The sequence below is a fragment of the Tinamus guttatus genome, unplaced genomic scaffold (assembly GCF_059628265.1).
Source record: "Tinamus guttatus ecotype Peru unplaced genomic scaffold, ASM5962826v1 Tinamus_guttatus_pri_ptg000240l, whole genome shotgun sequence".
In the NCBI taxonomy this organism is placed as follows: Eukaryota; Metazoa; Chordata; class Aves; order Tinamiformes; family Tinamidae; genus Tinamus; species Tinamus guttatus.
This window is the reverse complement of record NW_028288774.1, coordinates 4,744,603-4,763,393: the sequence shown is the minus strand read 5'-3', so window position 1 is coordinate 4,763,393 and position 18,791 is coordinate 4,744,603. Positions and strand designations below refer to the sequence as shown.

Sequence of the window (18,791 nt, the reverse complement as noted above, 5' to 3'; positions counted from 1 at the left end):
AGGATGCAAGAGTTCACAAGAAATGCTACAGGAAGATAGTAAACTTAAAGATAATATTCCCCAGCTGTTGTACTACACCAGATCTTCACCAAAGCTAATTTCTGCAGTTAAATATTTTAAAAATAAAAAATCTGGGAAGTCACAATGGGAAAAACTTTGAAGCTTAGCAAATATTTACTACAATTGCTGAAATCAGCAAAGGTTTTTTTTTTTTTTTTTTCCATCTCAGTTTAGCCTGGTTTTTGAAATTGAATCCAGAAAGACAACTGGTAGGAATGCATTTGTTCTCAAGCATAATTTCAATTTTTTGTTGTTAGGCTTTTATGGAAGGAAAAGAAATGATCGGAACAGCATATTATTTTAATGATGATGCAATGTGATGGGTGCACTGTATAATGTCAGATGATATCAAAAGATGTGTCCTGGTGTAACCTTCCTACTCATAATGAGAAGCCTCTGAAAACACAGAAGGCAGCTAACAGCTTTGAAGCAGTTACTGGAAACTTGTCGCTTGCCTTCAATAATTCAGTGCGATTTGCGATTAACTTGTTTTAGTGCTCCAAATTGCTCAGATTATTAGCTATAAAGCTATGCCCTCCCTAACTCTTGACAGGCTCATTTTATTTAACTTATTACAACTTTAGTCCTATGAGCTGCACTGAAAAGAACTGTGAAAAACTCACTATAGGCAAGTTCTGTGCTCCTTCATTCTGTGGCAACCTCACAACTGTTCTAACTTATTTGATTGCTCCAGTGGGACTTTTTATTCCATCAGTAGAGGGGCACTGGATTATGGGGTTCATTTGGTGTCACTTTCACTCTAGCTGGACTTCCTAAAACAGGAAGGATTGATACTGGTAGCCAGGGAGCTAACTGGGCCTGAGGAACTGCTCAACAGTCAGGTAAGTTGAGTCTTTATCAGTTCAAAGCTGCTGAAGAGACAGAAATTAGAAGAAGCAGAACTAGCAACTTTTCTACATATCTGGGTATTTTCTCTTTAGAAGTATATGCCCCAAAAATCCACTGGAAAAAACTTCTCTTCCATTGCATTTGTACTTTTAAGAATGAAATCAGTCCTCAATATGTTCTTTTTTCTTTCTTTCTTTCTTTCTTTCTTTTTTTTTTAAGAGATGCAAAATGTATTGTGTGTTTACGAGCACTTTATCAGAAAAGATGAAAAAGACTAGGAACTCGAGAGATTTCAAAATCCCTTGTTAAGCAATTGTCATGGCAGATTCTGACAAGAACAGAAAATGTCACAAAATTAAGCAGTTCTCAAGACAATTTCCAACTTCTAATAAAAACAGAATATGCTACGTCTATACATTTCATTACAAAGCTGTAACCATGGTAGAAAATGCAGCACAATTTAGATTCTGACAACCTGTAATCCTAGTTATACACCACAACTTGACTGAAAAAAAATCTCTGAAACCACAACAGTGTAACTTTAAATGAAGAAAAACTAAAACTTGTGAAGTATTGAAAAGTTCTTATATTTTGCTTAAAAAATATATATAAAAAAGAAGCTCAAAACATTCGTATTATGGCAAAACACACCACTGCTTTGGCTAAAGTAACATAAAAAGCCTCTGAATAGGAAACTGATTGCCGGAAAATATAGTAAGTGGAAACACGAGTAAAGAATGAAAGGAGATTAACTATCAAGTTCCCAGGCATAGGTAGGAACTTCCTATACTGGACACAGAACAGAAAGCCACTACAGAGTATTTGAGAAATTCATCAATACTGAAGTTTTTTTCATAAAAATTTTACTTTCATTGAAATGAAACTCTCTTCCTAAGCAAATACTTATTGCAAACTTCTGATTGGGGCACCCCTATTTAGCCAAACTTAAAAAGTGCCAACGCTACCACTACTGTAGCTACCAAGCATTGTTCCTTATGCCAATCTACCAGAAACTAAGTCATTACTTTTTCTCACAGTTTATTCAGGTTTAAATAAACTGCAACTATTGCTATTGGTGCTGGAAAGCACATTTACATTCTGAAAATGTTTCTTTTGATCCAGCATCAAACTATTAGTCACACCTATTTCTGAAATTCAGATCCACAAAGAGATGAAGTAGAGTTAAAGAACAGAATAAGCACAGCCAAACTACAACCAAGGTAGCACTAGTGTAAAGCGCATGCTCTATTTCTCCTTTATACGAGGGACATACGAAGGACAGCACAATCTAAGATAACATGGCTTCACTTTATTTGATATTATTTATTTACTATCATATGAAACATCTAATTTTTTTTTTTGAGAATTTAATTACACTGATTTGGCTTCTTTCTTTCACCCACCATACCACAGAAAATGGATATTTATGTACCCATGCATGTACACATTTCCACAGACAAGTGGGCATGCTGTACTCATGCATACTGCAAGAGTACTTTATGTTTAGACAGCCTTCCCTCTCTAATCTCTCCTTTGATAAACACTTTACATTAATAAATATTGTAAGATTGAGTTCACATATTCTACAAGCAGGCTCCTGCTTTGCCGGGTCTCTGGCATTCTACACGGCTCTGTGCAGACACCTCACAGATTCCCGAACAGCATCGCGGCCACTGTCCCAATTAAATTCCAAAGCTGGGATGTTCAAAAGAACCTTTAAGCCAAAATCCTGTTTGTTCTCACTGAAAGATAAGCAGCTGCTTCTTTTAGACTTTGAAAAAAAAATCTAGCTTAGATTGCTAGATGAAATTTGTAGTTAATTGTAAACCACATTCAAATATCAATGTACTAAAGAAAGTAATATATCAGTGTATGATTATATATAAAACATAAATTGTTTATCATCGTAGATTATATCTGTAGAAAAATATATACATTCAGTAAAATATTTAAGTCTTCTAATTACTATACACCTAAAATAGTAAAATCAAATAATGTGTTTTAATATCTTCATGAAAAACAAAGTTTATCAAAATTAAACGGGTGACAATAGTATATGGAAGACAGATATACTGAATTTTCAAAGAGAAGCTGTCCCATTTCTTGCAATGTACATCTTAATCTGCTCTAGAAAATTTAAGAAATCTTAAAGTGTATTAGTATTTAGATCAACCATTCTGACATCTTACATTAAAAAAATGCTAATTCAACACATATCACCAGTCGTTTATTTTTATGCTGTTTTTCTAACCAAAAGCTCTCCTTTTGCTGCTGCACCCTTACTGACTTTGCCAAGGAAAAGGTAGGCAGGACCTCATGCTGTAAGCTATCCACACGCAGAGTGCTTGCTGAAATGTCATTTGTAAGACTGTGGAGATCAGGTGCAGAACAGCATTATTTTTCCTTAACAATATAAATATCACAGCATTCCTTGCAGTAACATCATTCTTAAATTAAATTTGTTAGTCTAAACATATTTCCACAATTATTTAAATTTGTTGCATGTTGTAACATGAAGACCATTTACTGGTTGCTTGTAATTAAGTAAAGCTGTTCACATCAGGACCTGAATGCATAAGGCTTTGTCCACCAAGTCCAACCTTTCTATGACCTAGAAATGTAAGTAATGAAACAATTACTGTAAAAAGCACTTCCACTCAAAGGCTGTCTGCTGTTTATCTTGCTATTAATCATGGGCTGCCTTCAGCTATGATACTGTCTTTGCTGGAAACAAAGTACGAGGAATTAAGCTCTTACGAGGTTCTCGATGGTGTCTGCATTGACCCATTACATCACTCACTTGCCATGGGAGTACACCAAGCTCTTGAAAGATGAAATCTCACTCTAGCCTATATGGTTGGGGTTCTGCATAGCATATCCTGAAGCCCCAGCCCCGCCGTAGCTTGGGGTGGGATGCTCACATCAGGCTGGGCCCTGAGCACACAGCAGTGCTTTTCTGGCCTGTGCAGCCAAGCTTTCTAGCCATGGAAATCCAAGCAGAAGAGTGCAGGAGAGAAAGGGGGCCGCTACTTCCCTGTGCCCCCAGGACAGAATTGAGAGGAGCCAAGGAGTGTTATCCAAGTGGTTTAAGTGGAGGCCCTTTCTGGGGCAGATCAAGCATTCTAACTAAATAACCCTCCCCAGCCTTCTGCTTTGAGATATGGAGATAATACATTTAACATGCAATGGAATTTACATATATAATTCATATGCATTAATCAATGTAAAACATACTTAGGACAGATTACCCTAGTCACAATGGATAGCATCTTACAGTAAAAATACTCTCTCTCTTTTTTTTTTTTTTTTTTCTCTCCTTCCCTCCAGTGTTCCAAAGGCCAAACTCGGATCTTTATATACCAACATGAACTTCAAAGTAATTCTGATCCAACATGCTGAATAGAGATCCTCTTTATTATGGACGATTTAGAGTCCCAGGACAACAGCATGTGGCTTTGTCAGGTTTTCCCCACGAGGTACTAGGCTCCTAAAATACTTCTGTATGTTGTTGATTTTGTTTTTGGAATAAGAGTACCAAAATCAGGCCTCAAGCTGTGGTTTTCTACCACTATCCCCAAACATAAAAATTACCATGGTTTATCCCTTACCTGCCAGCAACAGATTCCTGGAACTTCTACTTGCATATGGGAAGCAGGATCCTTTAAGGGCAAGGAATGAAGGCAACATTGAAAAGTTAGATATCAGAATTTGATTTTAAAGGGAAATTTGAAAGCGGAAGTTCAAATGAAGTAGAAATGAAGCTCTTATGGTGTGACTTCAAAGATGGAGAAATGGGCAAAACAAATATTTAAGGGAGATGAGGGAGCAAAGTAAGCTTTCTCTAGTCTGTTGTCCCAGTTACTTTACAGATGAAACAAGGTAATGAAAATGAATTAATGATAAAGGTAATGAAAATGATATCAAGTAGTGCTCAGAATGATTAAGGTTTAGAGAGGAAGATGATACAGGGTTTCCAAAGGCTGCAATAACTTAATGGAGCAACTGGAACAAAAAAAGAGGCTGCTTTAACTGCCGTGTTTTGAGCTACTCATTTGACAATCAGGACCCACTTTCTGTGGTCGTGAACAAGATAAAAATTAATCCCACCCCCCACAATCAGATTTTGTCTTGATTGCTGTCACACAGAGATAAATTATCTTGTTGAAAAATTGCTTTCATAGCACTTTGTAATTATTTTAAACTGAAGTCTCATCTCCTCAAAATATTTCTTCTCTTAACTGTGTTTTCACTTCTCTAGTAATCTTTTACTATATTTTGAGAACCCCTATCATACACTGTGATACTACTAAAACATTACCACTGCTAAGAATGTGCATTTATACAAATCTTTTCACTGCAATTTTCAAAATCTCTACATCAAATATTATACAATATCTACAAGATACTCACAGGAACATTTATGGAATTCTGTTATCATAGTTATTAAACTACATATTTCTGTTTAAAACATTTGTACAACTGTATGCTATATCTACTATGCAATCTCAACAACTTGACAGTGTTTCTGTCTCTTGCCTAGTTTAGTTTAAAAGTATTATTTTAGAATGTGCTCATCTACAGTTCATCTCTGGATGCCAGGTGACTCTGTTACATTTGGGGAGTTTGCAAGATCCGTATTTTATGAGACAGTTTTGTTTAGTAGCAATGATTCCATACTTTATGCAGGTCTTTCTAACTACCCTCCTACAGGACTTGTATATCAAACATCTCAAAATATTTGAGACTACTATGCAATTTATGTCAGCCCACAGACACATCCCTGGAAGTTTTCGCAGTTCACATTTGACCATCGCATTCCAAACATTTTTTTTTGAATGGTCTATGACCTAAGTTTAACAGTTTTGATATAATCTGACACAGATGCCACACAGATAAAAGGCTAATTTCAAGCAAATCAGTATACTAATGGCTATGCTTTAATTTTTAACATGCTGGAATAGAAAGGGATGTTGTCTAACTAGATTTTGAACACGACCCAGATCCTGATGTTTTCTGCTTACTTCAGGGAGAGACAGAAGGGTATGTTAAGACACTCAAATGCCTCTTAGTAAATTAGCATGGGAAAAAATCTGAGAAGTTTTTCTGCTAAGTGAACCACAGGTGTTTCTTAAGTGTTACTTCAATTCTTACAGCATCCATTATGTTTAGATCTACCTGCAGTGGATATTGAACATACTATAAACAAAAAGGGCATATTTCAGCACTCATTGAGGTGGCTCAGATTACCCTCTTGAGACATACTAAAAAACAAGAGGAGGTACAAGAAGGAATCTAGGAGAAGTACTTTAAATAGGCAAAAATAATTAACCTCAGTGGCAGAAAAATAGAGACATCCCTGTTCCTGTCAGTTTTCAGGAAGCTTAAAAAGCAGGTACAGCAGCACAACGCTGAAATCTTGAAGAGGAGTCCTAAGGCAAACAAATTCCTAATTGAAAATCTGCAACAGACATCTTTCACTGTAATAACAGGTATTCAAACAGAAAAGAAGAGAAAAAGCAAACGTTGCTAATATTTTGGCATTTGTAGGAGTTATCCAAAAAAAGCCCATCTACGTTCTCTACAGCTTTAACCTGAGAAAAAATACACATTAATGCTGCAAAGGAGCTGACACTTTTCATCTGCAGCCCACTCAGGCGAGGAACATCCACTTATATCCCCTCATACATTATTCAGCAGTGCTTAAGTAGCTCAGAAGCGCATGCAAATCAGCCAAGAGTAACGAAGAGCGCGGCGGCTCATTCACAAGCTGCTCCCAACTCCTGCCACTCCTCCACGTCCCCAAGCAGGAGCAGGGCAAGTCATGCCAAGCCCATTCGTCACCACGTGTCTTTGAGGCATCTTCACCCGCAGACTGGCCCATTTCTGCAACAAGGCCAAAGCACTAACCTGTGCTCACCTTCCAAAAAGGTGCCTGCTCCCAGGAGCACCTCTATTCAAGCAGTCCTCCTGCCCCAAGTAGTCAGTAGAAGTGGGTCCTTGGGCGCATGTATGAGAAAATTTGACCCTGTGCCCTTCCAGAAGTGTGTGCAGCACTATCCCCTGCAGTTTATTTTCCTTCTCAGTCTGACTACAGAACCTTGTACATCTAATAGCTAAGCATAAAAACAACCCAGAAGTTATGGAACTCCAGTGCGGGCAGAAGGTATGGTTATTGCTGTCTTTAACAGTAAGATTCACCAGGATAACCCTAAATCACGATTTATCCAAGTTATTTTGTTATGTCTCTGCAAGCATATACAAGACTAAACATTAAATTCAGAAACAATAAATTAATTTTAAATTACAATGAAAAACCAATAGCTTCAATAGGCTGTTTAAAAGGTATACAATATTACCTTGGGAATGAGCTAATCTAAACAGTAGGGGAACACATAAGATTTGCAAGTTTATACAAATTACTCTGGACAAACTTTCCATGAAATCTACATAAACTGAACAATATGAAATATTTCCATGCATCTGAATTTATTATCTTCTATGCATACTCAAGAGGTTGCAAATTCCATGCATTAATGTTTCTTATCATAATTTGATAGCTTTAAGCCTTCTGTTTTTAAGGACAATTGTTAAAATGTTTGTATTTATGCAGTGCTACTTTTCCCCAAAAATTGTACACAGCAATAGAGCTGTTCAATGGGAATTAATGTTTCTCTTTCAGACGGGATGTTCTCAGAAAAAAACGAAAAAAAGAAAAAAAGCTAATTTTAATGAACTAGTTATTTATATTGATAACTAGTTGAACTCAAAATTTCTATCAGCAGCCCTAGACCTGATCTCACTATATCACAGAAGGCCGAATGACAATAGAAAACATTCTTGTTAAAACTATAAAGTCAAGAAGGATAAAACAATGAATACAAATACAACTGTGCCTCCCTCTGGGTGGCAAAAAAATTGTATTAAGGAATTGCATTCCTTCCAGGCATGCGTATTAATGTTAGAAAGTCTAAGGAAGAAAAAAATCCTAAATGGAAAATGTTCCAAGTACAATGAAAAACAATATGCAGTTGACAAAAAGGAAAAGCAGATGCACAACAATGAAACCCAGCTGCAATTTAAGGTAAAATACCAGTTCAGTAAGAATTTAGCTTGTATTGTACGGTATACTTCACATGTTTTTTACTTGTTTCGAAGCTCTACTTAAACAAAACACCACACTAAGAGCTCATTTTCCTCCAACTGAAATGTATTTCCCTTTACTGATTTTCAGTTAAAGTCACTATTTTAGATGCACCAGAGTATAGTTTGGAGTGTGATATCTATTTGGTATTGAGTACCACTAACGCAGTTATTATTTTAATGTCATTAGTACACTGTACACACATACACTCTTAATAGAACTGAACTTAATAGGGTCTTAATAGAACTGATTATTTATTTAGAGTGAATGAGACCTCTTATACTTTTATTGCTGATGCAAGGTACAAAAAAAAAAAAAAAGAGATGAAATATGTATCCAAGCATTTTGCCAAATACTTTAGGGGTAGCATCTTTTTTCATATATAAACTACTAATCTTATCTCAAATCTATATAATGTGTTAAAAGAGAAAATCTGAAGTATTATTAAACATACAGACCTGATTTTGATTTCAAGATGGTTTTGGTTCAGTGCTAATTCCACTGATTGCACTGGAATTACTTATTTACATGTCTGTAGGAAAAAAAAAAAAAAAAAAAAGGATAGGCCCTAATGGCTTTATTTTATTCACGTATAACTCTTGAATATGTATGTTCAGTTTTGTGCAATTAAAAGATATTCAGCTGCACAGAAAATATTCTTTGTCTAATGAAAAGGAGTTTAATTGGTCTAGAATTTTTTGTCTTAAAGACATCTATTCACATCCTGTCACTGCAGAAGAAAGCAACCCACAAAACACCATCTCACACATAACTGTGAAAGCCGTTTGAAAAGGACACCCTATAGCTTTTATGAGATGCAGATAAATTCAACAATTCTATCATAAAACAAAAATGATGAATGAGTATCTGTTTGAAGTGCCGTGACTAAAATCCCTTTCTTGCAATTTTACATCTGAAGAACTTCATAAGTTAAGTCACAAACTGTTATTTATTTGATAATGATTTCTCCACGACCATTCCCGTAGGTTAGTCTGACCTCCCATGAAAAAAATTCTGCAGCTAAACATTTTATTCAATATCTCCTCTCACAAGAGCAGCTGGTAAAACACTGATCTCCAGTGACAAGGACTTACACATGGCTTAAGAAACATGCCTTATTTCAACCCTGACGCTCAAATGACTTGAAAGTACACCAGTGCCACCTGCTATCATTGCGTCCTGTTCACCTGGCCTCTTGCACAGCAGAGGCAACTCTGGCACTCCCAAAGCCAAATTTTAGGGGTGCTTATCAAGAGAAAAAAGAGGAAAGATGCCAGAAATCTGCGATGCACCACACATGCCAGGTTGACTTATCCTTGTCGCCTGGAAGCAATTCAAGCAGAATAGAGAATCTAACCCCTCACAACATGTATTTTAGTGGCTCGCTGTTTTCCTGTTTCTTTCTGGTTTGCACGAAGCTTAGTGGACTCAAGCATGATTATTAAAACAAGGCAAATAAAAAAAAATCTTTTTTTTTTTTCCTAAAGTGTATTATGAAAGAATTCAGCTGGAACCAAGTAAGGACATACTAAAATTAGAGCCTGCTGTGCTAGAGATGGTAAGAAAGTGTCTCAACCATATGTTGGTGTAATTTATAAGAGCTAGATTCAAAGTTAATGTCACTGTAATTTACTGTTTCAGAAACCAGAATAACTGCTATTGCACATAAACCCAGGATTAGCAAATAATTTTAGATTTTAAATTGCATATAGCACTGGACTGATACAAACATGTAGATTTCAGATCTACATTAGTTTCATCTTCATATGTTAAAACTTCTCTTTATCAAGCAGCAAATATAACTAAATGAGGAATCTAATGCTTTGAACGGCTCTACTCTGTATTTATTCCTTTTTTTCACTTTACAAGGAAGATGCAAGTCAAAAGATAAGCAGATTTTCACTGACTACACTTCTGAGCACAAATGTTTATAAGATTGCATAAGACACAGTCCTTTAGTTGTCAGAAATGGACTTAATAGATTTTGCCTTTTTTTTTTTTTTCCTTTTCAAGTGAAAACTGAAACACTCCCTAAGATAAGGCACTAGCCTAAATCCAAAGGAAATTCTGTGGATCTTGCACAGATATACACTTCTGTAATACAGGACACAATTTGTCACTTCCATACCAGAATTTAGATACCATAAAATTTCTCTCATCTTATTCATCAGCTGACATAAAATACCTGCAACAGATGATTGTTTAGATGTAGCCATTGGTGGAAAACAGAAATATGATTTTTTTTGCAAAAAGGAAAGTACAAGAGGCACATAAATTCTGGGGTACCTATAATATGAACATTGGTCATTTGCAGCCTACAGGATGCTATTTTACAGTGTTCAAAACAAAGAGCTGCTGCCATAGCAACTGGTTCATCACATAACACATAGATACTGTTCTTAGAAATAGTGTTCAGCATTATAGATTTTAAAAATAAAATGTCCTTTTTTTTCTTTTAAGTTCCATTTCTTTTCATCAATGAGGAAACATATTTCAAAAGGCGACACACATAAATTGTCTTTTGGATAATTCCTTCTTTTTTTTTCAAAATAATAAAATTTAAAACAAACAAACAAACAAAAAGCTCTTATTCTGTACTAGTCCCTCCAAATCTCTGGGTAACATATGCCAAATATATCATTTTGGCCTAACTACATGAAATTCCTGCCAATAAATCCCTTTTGAAAGGTACTTGCTGAGGTCAATATGAACCTCCGAGGTAGCCAGGCTGCTAGCCCCTGCTCTGCAGAAGGATGGGAAGCAGCTGGACCCCCCTGGAATTTCAGGCCACCCGGCTCTCTCCTGTGCTGGTGGAGGGAGTGCTCCAGGGCAGGCACAGGGACAGAAGCCTCCATCCACTTTGGAGATAAACTGGCTCCAAGCTTTGGCTTTTAGCAATAAAGAAGCTAAAGGGAGATGCTTCTGCAGCCTTCTGTAGTGCCAAAACACACATTCTCCCATTTACACACAAGCAAGCTAACAGGAAAAAAAAAAAAAAAAAAAAGTTAATGCTGATTTCAATGGATTTTAAACTTAACACGTACACAGAGGTCAAGCAGAACGAGGAACCAGTTTAGTAAATATGGCACTGGTGGAGTCATTGGAATGGATTTTGATGTGAATGAATCTTACTGTTTTGTGCAGTGGGAGATTTTTTTTTCTTTTTTTTTTCTCCTGTTTTGAGGTTCTTAAGAAAAAGATTTTTTTCTTACACTGTATTTTGATTCATAAATTATAGACATCTTCAGAATAACACTACCCTCATTCTGTAGTATTTACATATAAGTACATAATTTAAAGTCCAAATATATACCTTTAGAAGCTTATGGTACGTTGTCAATTTTTTCTGGTGAATTTTAGAAAAGAAAGATTTTACTCCATTATTTACTTTAAGGAGAAAAATACAGTCCTCTCTTAGAAAGTCCACAGTATTTTCTGTATTAGGAATTCAGATAATGCCTGTTTCCTTTCATTTAGTTGAAATAATGTTAGATCAGTTCTTGCATTTTTTGTCTGTTCTGAATAACTTCACACCAGTAACAGTACACCTCTGTTGATCTACTTAAATTTCTAAATAAATGTTGTGAATGCTTGATCAAAAAATGGGTCAAAAAGAAAAACAAATCTGTCCTAAGCACCGATTAGAAAGCAAGAATGTCAACAGACTCTCAGGATCGCCTTTGGCTATTTTTAGTTTCTAAACTCCAAAACAAATGTGGCAGAACTTCTAAAACGTAGAAGTTCATGGATCCAATCAACATATATTACACTTGTTGTACTTGCTTGTACTTTGTTATTTGACCTAATGTAATCTTTCCTTGGACTCAGGTTAAACTATTAATCCATTCCTAGCAGCCCAATGCTATTATAAAACAGGGCCATAACATCTGCCAGCAGCTGCAACACGGCCGTGTGCAAGATAAGATGCCACAGTGCTTGCAAGGCCTGGAACTCACGTATCATTCCGAGAATTTATTGGCATCTAGCACAACTGCTGCACATCCTGTGGCACAACCAGCATCACCAGGCTTTTCTGTTAGCACCGAGCTAAGCTAACACAGCCTGCTTGCCTAGGGGCTTCCAATACTTAAATGCAATCTAGCACTAGCCATAGCTCGCTGCCTTTCAGTTTAAAGGGTTTCCCACTTAAGCCCAGTTTTGCTGGCTCTAGCAGACATGGAATACATCTGGGTTTGCTTTTTAAAGACACAAGCACACCCAGAGCCACACTGCTATGGAAAAAAAAATAAATAAAAGTAAGCCAGCAACAAGCTCAGATGCATATAGATCACTGCCTTAGCTACCTAACCACATTACTGGATATGGATCAACACGAGAGCATCTAGGGCTGAAAAAGTGTGTCCAGGGGTCTTAGGAGGACCTACAGGGAATTAAAAAAGTACGGTTTGCTTAGTTGTAGACACTTATCCTTACTCAGGGACCACTGGTTGTGATACTGCAAAGGCCTGCAAATTCATCCTGAGTGATTCTCAGTTAGCACCAGGGTAGCAGAGTCCCTTCATTTGTCGCTGGTTTCTGCTCAGGGGAACAGAGCGGTTCCTTCCCTTCCTCCCAGGTTCCTACAGACTATGGATTTGAGCACTGTTAGGACCTGACAGCACTGGGTTTTGTTTCCGAGTCACTTCACATAGCTGCTGAATATTGAATACTGAATAAACAATGTCCTGGAATACTGGTGGACAAAGGAGTAAATTTCTCAGCCACTAGTACTTCAGAACCCTGCCTTCAAACCTAAAATACCTTTCATAAAATTACCTGAAAACAGTCATTTCGCTGATGAAATGCAGCCTGCAAAATATATTATTCCCCTTTTTCATTTTTTAATATCATTTCCTGTCTTTCGTTTTAATACCATACTCTCTCAAAAAATGGAGTCTCACAAATACATTCTTCCCTGTATTTTCCTGTGATAATATCATAGCAGTTTTTTCTCACTCTTCTCAGTCTCTTTGTTCTCTTCACAGCTTTTCCTAGTCACAGAATGAAGAAATGTGTAAAAATAGGCCACAAGAAACCAGACACACTTGATCTGCACAGCAAAAAATAGAACTTTTCGCACCTGGCATTCTCAAGAGTGTTAATGAAGCAGGCAAGACAAGCCATGCTTTGACCCAAAATAAAAAGCAACTCCACCCCACCCAGAAGAACGGCAAGGATAGATTTGAACCAACAAAAAAGAAAAAAATCCCACAAACCCATTGCCTCTTTTGATTTCTTGCAAGACGTGACCAAAGGCCACACATCTCTGTGGCACAGGGGCTACCAGGGGTCTCATCTCTGTAGGACATGCAAAAACAAGGCAAATCCAGAAAAATCACAGATGAAAACATTAATTTTAGTCTGCTAAAACCTTTGATGTCAAGAACCTCCAGAAATGCCAGAAGTAATGGTGTTTGGATTATGGACCAGAAAAGAAGATCTGAAGCACGTGTAAGCAAGCTGATGGCCTGCGCTTAGAAGACTTTTACAGAATCAACAAGTAATTTCTTCATACCTAAATAATTTGTGACAAATTAAAGATTTTAACGGTGAAACTACATCACCGAATTCACATCTAATTTTGCCATCTCAAATGTTACAAAGACATAAAAGGGGCAATTTCTGAAGGAGAAAATGTCATAATACAAAAGATTATATATAAAGACATGCAGTATCATCAAGTTTTTTTGGTTTGTTCTATAAGAGAGCAGTTTTGGGTGGGGAATAAGATATGGGCAATTCACTCTTACAAATTCTTTATATCTGAAGACTAAACAGCCAGAATAACAGTATTTGGATAGCACCTCTACTAGGTCACCAAATTATTTGTCTATTGGAGTAACTTACGGGGAGCCAGAGACACCCCCACACTTAACCACAGAATGCTGTCTTAACACTGTCCTTACTGCCTCTTCAGCTCAATATATCTTCTGTTTTTTCTTTTAGTGTGTATTTCCAATTACAGCCACTCTCCTGGATAAAGGTTACCACGTACCTCTTCAGAATCAAGATGGCATCCTAATTTTGCCTTTTATGGAAAATTCAGAGCATTTTTTCCAAGATATTAAGTAGAAAATGGAGCAGAAATTAGTCTTTTAAATGTGCAAAAAAATGGATATGAAATTACAAACAGCCATGCAAAGGCCAATAGAATAAAAACTCATAACTGAAGAGTGATTCTCTGGGCAAGGAGCCTGTTGCACGTCACTTGCATTGCTGGGCTATGGGGGACAGGTGAGCTGCACAGCTCAGGATAGACGGCAGGAGACCGGACTGCACAGCATATATGTATATGCATATACACACATGTGTATATATACATATATAATTGCTTTACACATATGTGTATACATGTAACACACATAAATGCATACATACATATCTGCCTATACTTAACACCCAAGTGTCAGGTAAAATAAAACTTTAAACCTAACTGCTTAACTTGGAAATTCAAGAAATTAAAATAGGCTCCTTTGTGCCTCCCATAAACTCCACTTATATATCTATATTAAAAAAAAATCATATTTTCAACTATTTCTCAAAGAACACAAGGCGGATAGCACCAAAACAATTCTTCCACAACATCCTTAAGAAACATTGCTATAACAAATAACACGTGCATCCGTTAGGACTGCTATTTGAGTTTGGAGAGAAGCATGGAAATCAGCATACATGACATCCTACTGATTCAGCAGTGCTTAGTAAAATAAAGAAAAATCATGTAAAACATTTCTTGTCAATGAAATGAACATCTGGCAGCAAAACAAAACAGAAAAGAAACACGTCCAAACACCAGCTCATTAAAATGGGTGCAAGGGGATGAGAAGAAAAGGTTTGAGCAGTTTTGACTGTTGTATTCCTTGGAAACTCTGCCCAAGATCCTAAGGAGATCTGATTTAAGCATTCAGAAAGTGTTTACTGTGAAGGTTATCTTCACAACGTAACAAAACCTTGACTGCCTCAAATACAGCTTATCCCGAACTCCATGTAAAAGACATAGGAAAAGCAGCCTTTGAGACCAATGAGCTATGGGACTCGATAACAGCAAGAGCATGAAATAGTTCACTCATTTCAAAGCACTACACACAAAAAGGCTATTTCTTTAGCAAACTTCATCTATAATTTGACAACAAATGGTCTTGTATGAGAATACTATTTACTTTTAAAGACATCACATATTAAAAGATCAATATTCTCTAAAATTTTAACAGTAATACCCAAGGGTTGCTATTAAAATCATATATTTATAAAATATTAAAACACATTTCTTCAATGAGCTAAGTGACAAGTAAATTGTCAACTCATTGTATATTCAACAGAAAACTACCTGATCTATCTAATTTTGATAAATAATCTAGTGTGTTTAGCTGTTAAAAATGTGGGTAAAAATCAAGCAAGATTAACTTAATATAAGGAAGAGCTTCAAGTAAGGAAATGAGTCACTGAAAGACTGTAATGAAGTATGATCAAAATGAAGTATATTAGCCCAGGTTAAAAAGGTTATTTGAACTTATTTAAAAGAAAAATATTATCCTTGCCAGTCATTAATCTGTTACAAATACCTTACATGATGTTTTGCAATGTAGCAATGCTGCTCCTGTATTTAAAAGGCTAAACTCATCCAAACCCAATTAGACAACTGAAGATGTTCTTTTCCCCAAATGGGAGTTATACTGGCCCTAATTATCTTCAGTAATGAAACCAGTAAGATAGACATTGGCACGTGAAAATCTAGAATTATAGAATCATTATGGTTGGAAAAGACATTCAAGAGGTACAAACTCGCCTTTTTCCCCATAACCTTAGTGTTCAATATGGCTGCCTCATTAGATAAAAGAAACTGTGGAGTATGTAAAAAGTCTTCATTATAAGGACATATATGATCCTGAGTGTCTATGTTTTCCCTTCAATCCCCAAATTTTAGTTTTTTAAGTCCACCTCTGGATTTATTTCAGGATACAGTAATTTTCTTCAGCAGACATTCCGGACTATTCCTACCAATATCTATTTTTCCTTATTGTTTTATCTGTTGCTTATTTCATGTTCTTTCATCTCTTATTTTTGAGTTCATTCCATTGTAAATGGGAGAAATTGAAAGCCACAGGGTTCTGCACACATTTACTTTTCCATTTGGTCTGCATCTATTTTTGACCTGGCTTCATTGTCTGGCAAAGAAAATCTGTATGGTGTTTGAAAATTTGCTAGAGAGATCTTTAGGCTTGTGCTGAGAAATGACCTAAAGAAAATATATGAACTCTTCAGGAATACTAGAATGCTTTGTGAGACACCTTCAGACAATTTTCCTTCTGCCCTTGTCAAGCTGCCTCACAGCTTACAACTGTACTGACATTTCCCTTATCTTCACAGGTTCACACCCTCTAGCAGAGGTAATGCAATCCAAACACTCCTGTTTTGCCAAAGAGACCTATATATAATAATTGAAACGCTTTGATAGCATACCTTCAAGATTCATACCCTCTTACGACAAGCACAGTTATAGAAAGTCTGAGTTTTAGATGTCACTCAGAGAATATTTAGCACAACAGTAGTTAAAATTAAGATATTACCGACTAAACAGCAAAAGACACTAAGTCCACCCTAGCTGCTTGTCTTCAGTTTAGACTTCCATTCAAGTTTTACATCTCCTACTCATACAGAGTTTTTCCTGTGTCAGACTTCTCTATAATTTTAGATCCGCTCCCTGATGCTAAGAAAGGAGTGGCTTTGTAACAGTCTCTTTAAAAAACTCCAGGAGTACAGAAATTTGGACAAAGAACACAATAGCAGCTAGAAGGCGAAGCTATAATCAAGATCCACTTGCTCCAGCTATACAAATTTATATTAGAAACAAGACACATCTGCTTAATAAAGGGGTTAGCAACTCCAAAACAATTTTCAAATGGATCCAAAAAGATCAGATCACAAGACACTGACACAATAGTCTGAATTCCACTTATCCATTCTTGCAGGTTGTAAACATGACACAATGTTTCACCTAGTTATGTTCCTGTCCAAGCAGGAAAGTAGTAAGAATGCTGCTTTCTCTTTAGATGTCCTCAATTAAAGGCAACCTATTTGCTTTAAGACTGGGCCAGAAAGGTGACTTTCCATGGGACAGGCTTCCTGGTTTCCCCTTCCAGCAACTGCAGTGGTAGCTAAGGATATTCAGCAGACCGTGGCATTAGGCTGGACAACATTTGTGCCCTCAAAGATACTTCAGTGAAGAGAATACTGCAATAGCCCCTTATACAGGGGTGAAGTTCACTCACAGAGAGTAACCCAAAATCTTTACCAGAAGGTTCAGTTTGGCCACCACATTACGAAATTGCAGCTCTCGAGTTCTGCAGTGTTGACGCTGCTGCCTGCTAATAGCCTGACCTTTGATTTGCCTGTTTAGTTCAAAGGCATTATCCCTTTCTGTATCTCACTGGAATTTTCGAGGATTGTATAATCCAGTCAATTATTTAATTTTGCGCTCTCCAGAAAAGAAATCTTATCCATTTAGCAGCTTGATATACAAAAAATACATTTCAATCTTGTCTCTGGTCATAGAGTCAATCATTTTTCCTATAAACCACACTTTGAGGCTTTATTTCTTTTTTTCTAATGTAATGTTAGCAATACTTTTTGTTTGCTTGTTTTTAAATTCAACAATCCGTACTGGCTCTACATACATGACCTCAGATTTTATATTACTTTGGAGGTCTTAGGACAGCAAAGGCTTCTAAAAACAAATCAAAACAAACAAAAAAAAAAACCAACCCTCTAAAAATCCCAAACTCCTGTACTCAGTTTGGATGAAAAGACAGAAGGAGGAGAGGACAGATATGCAGAGGACAGATGCATCTCTCCCTAGTAGGAACTAGCTAGAAGATATATATGGGGGAAGTGTTAGCTGGGGGGCCAAGGAAAAACAACCTGGTATGATTGTGAAGAACAGAGCAAGATTCAAACGTACCAATTTTACCCCTTGCTGCTTTCCACCCTTCCGACATGTAACCCGGCTGCTCCAGGACAGGACACGCCAGTGAAAACGGGGACATGCGTGATAAATCACCACTGCACAGTCCACAAAGCTCTAAACTAACTAAAACTAACTAAAACTAACTCAAGATCATTAAGACAGCCTGGGCTTATTGAGGAAGACGGGTTTGTGGGTAAGATGTTCCACAGGTTTTTTTTGTTTGTTTGTTTTCTGCTCAATTAGGAGATCGTTCTTTTTCTATCTGTAAAATAAAACCTAACAAGAGTGGTCAAGCAAGCATTGCTTGCCTAGTAGGTGGTAGGGCACTACAAACTGTCTTATAAGACCAGGCCACACCATTCTGATAATTACTCATCAACAAATACATGTCATCATTTCTTTCCTTACTTTCCTGCTTAGAATTAAGCATAACCTTAAAACAATTCAAGCAATGACTACGCACTACATAAAACATACTGTATCTCAGTTCACCTTAGGTATTCCCGAAGCTACAATTTGCTGTCCCTATGATCTCCTAATACATAAATATGCACAGAACTACATGGAGGTTCAAACGCCACCAAAAAAAAAAAAAAAAAAAAACTAATTCCTGAAAATAAAGTATAAACTTTGAGATAATACTCTACAGTTACTGCACAACTTTGTACTAATACAAAAACAGATGCAATTTACTTGTGATCAAGGGGAAATCAAAACTACTATCCCACATTTCAGTACAGTGACACTAACAATAGCAGTTGTTAGTGACACTAGCAA

At 36.6% G+C, this 18,791-nt stretch overlaps 1 protein-coding gene across 2 annotated transcripts in view; it reads right to left on the bottom strand.

Moving 5' to 3' along the window:
* Positions 1-18,791, bottom strand: part of SHANK2 (SH3 and multiple ankyrin repeat domains 2) — a 272,573-nt gene that overhangs the window by 198,067 nt on the left and 55,715 nt on the right. The window contains exon 11 of one of the 2 annotated variants that reach the window (XM_088525740.1): positions 4,518-4,568. The exons of the other annotated variant lie outside the window; for it this stretch is intronic. Coding sequence (XP_088381866.1) covers positions 4,518-4,568 — 51 coding nt within the window. The remainder of the gene's footprint in view (positions 1-4,517; positions 4,569-18,791) is intronic. 2 annotated transcript variants of the gene reach the window in all.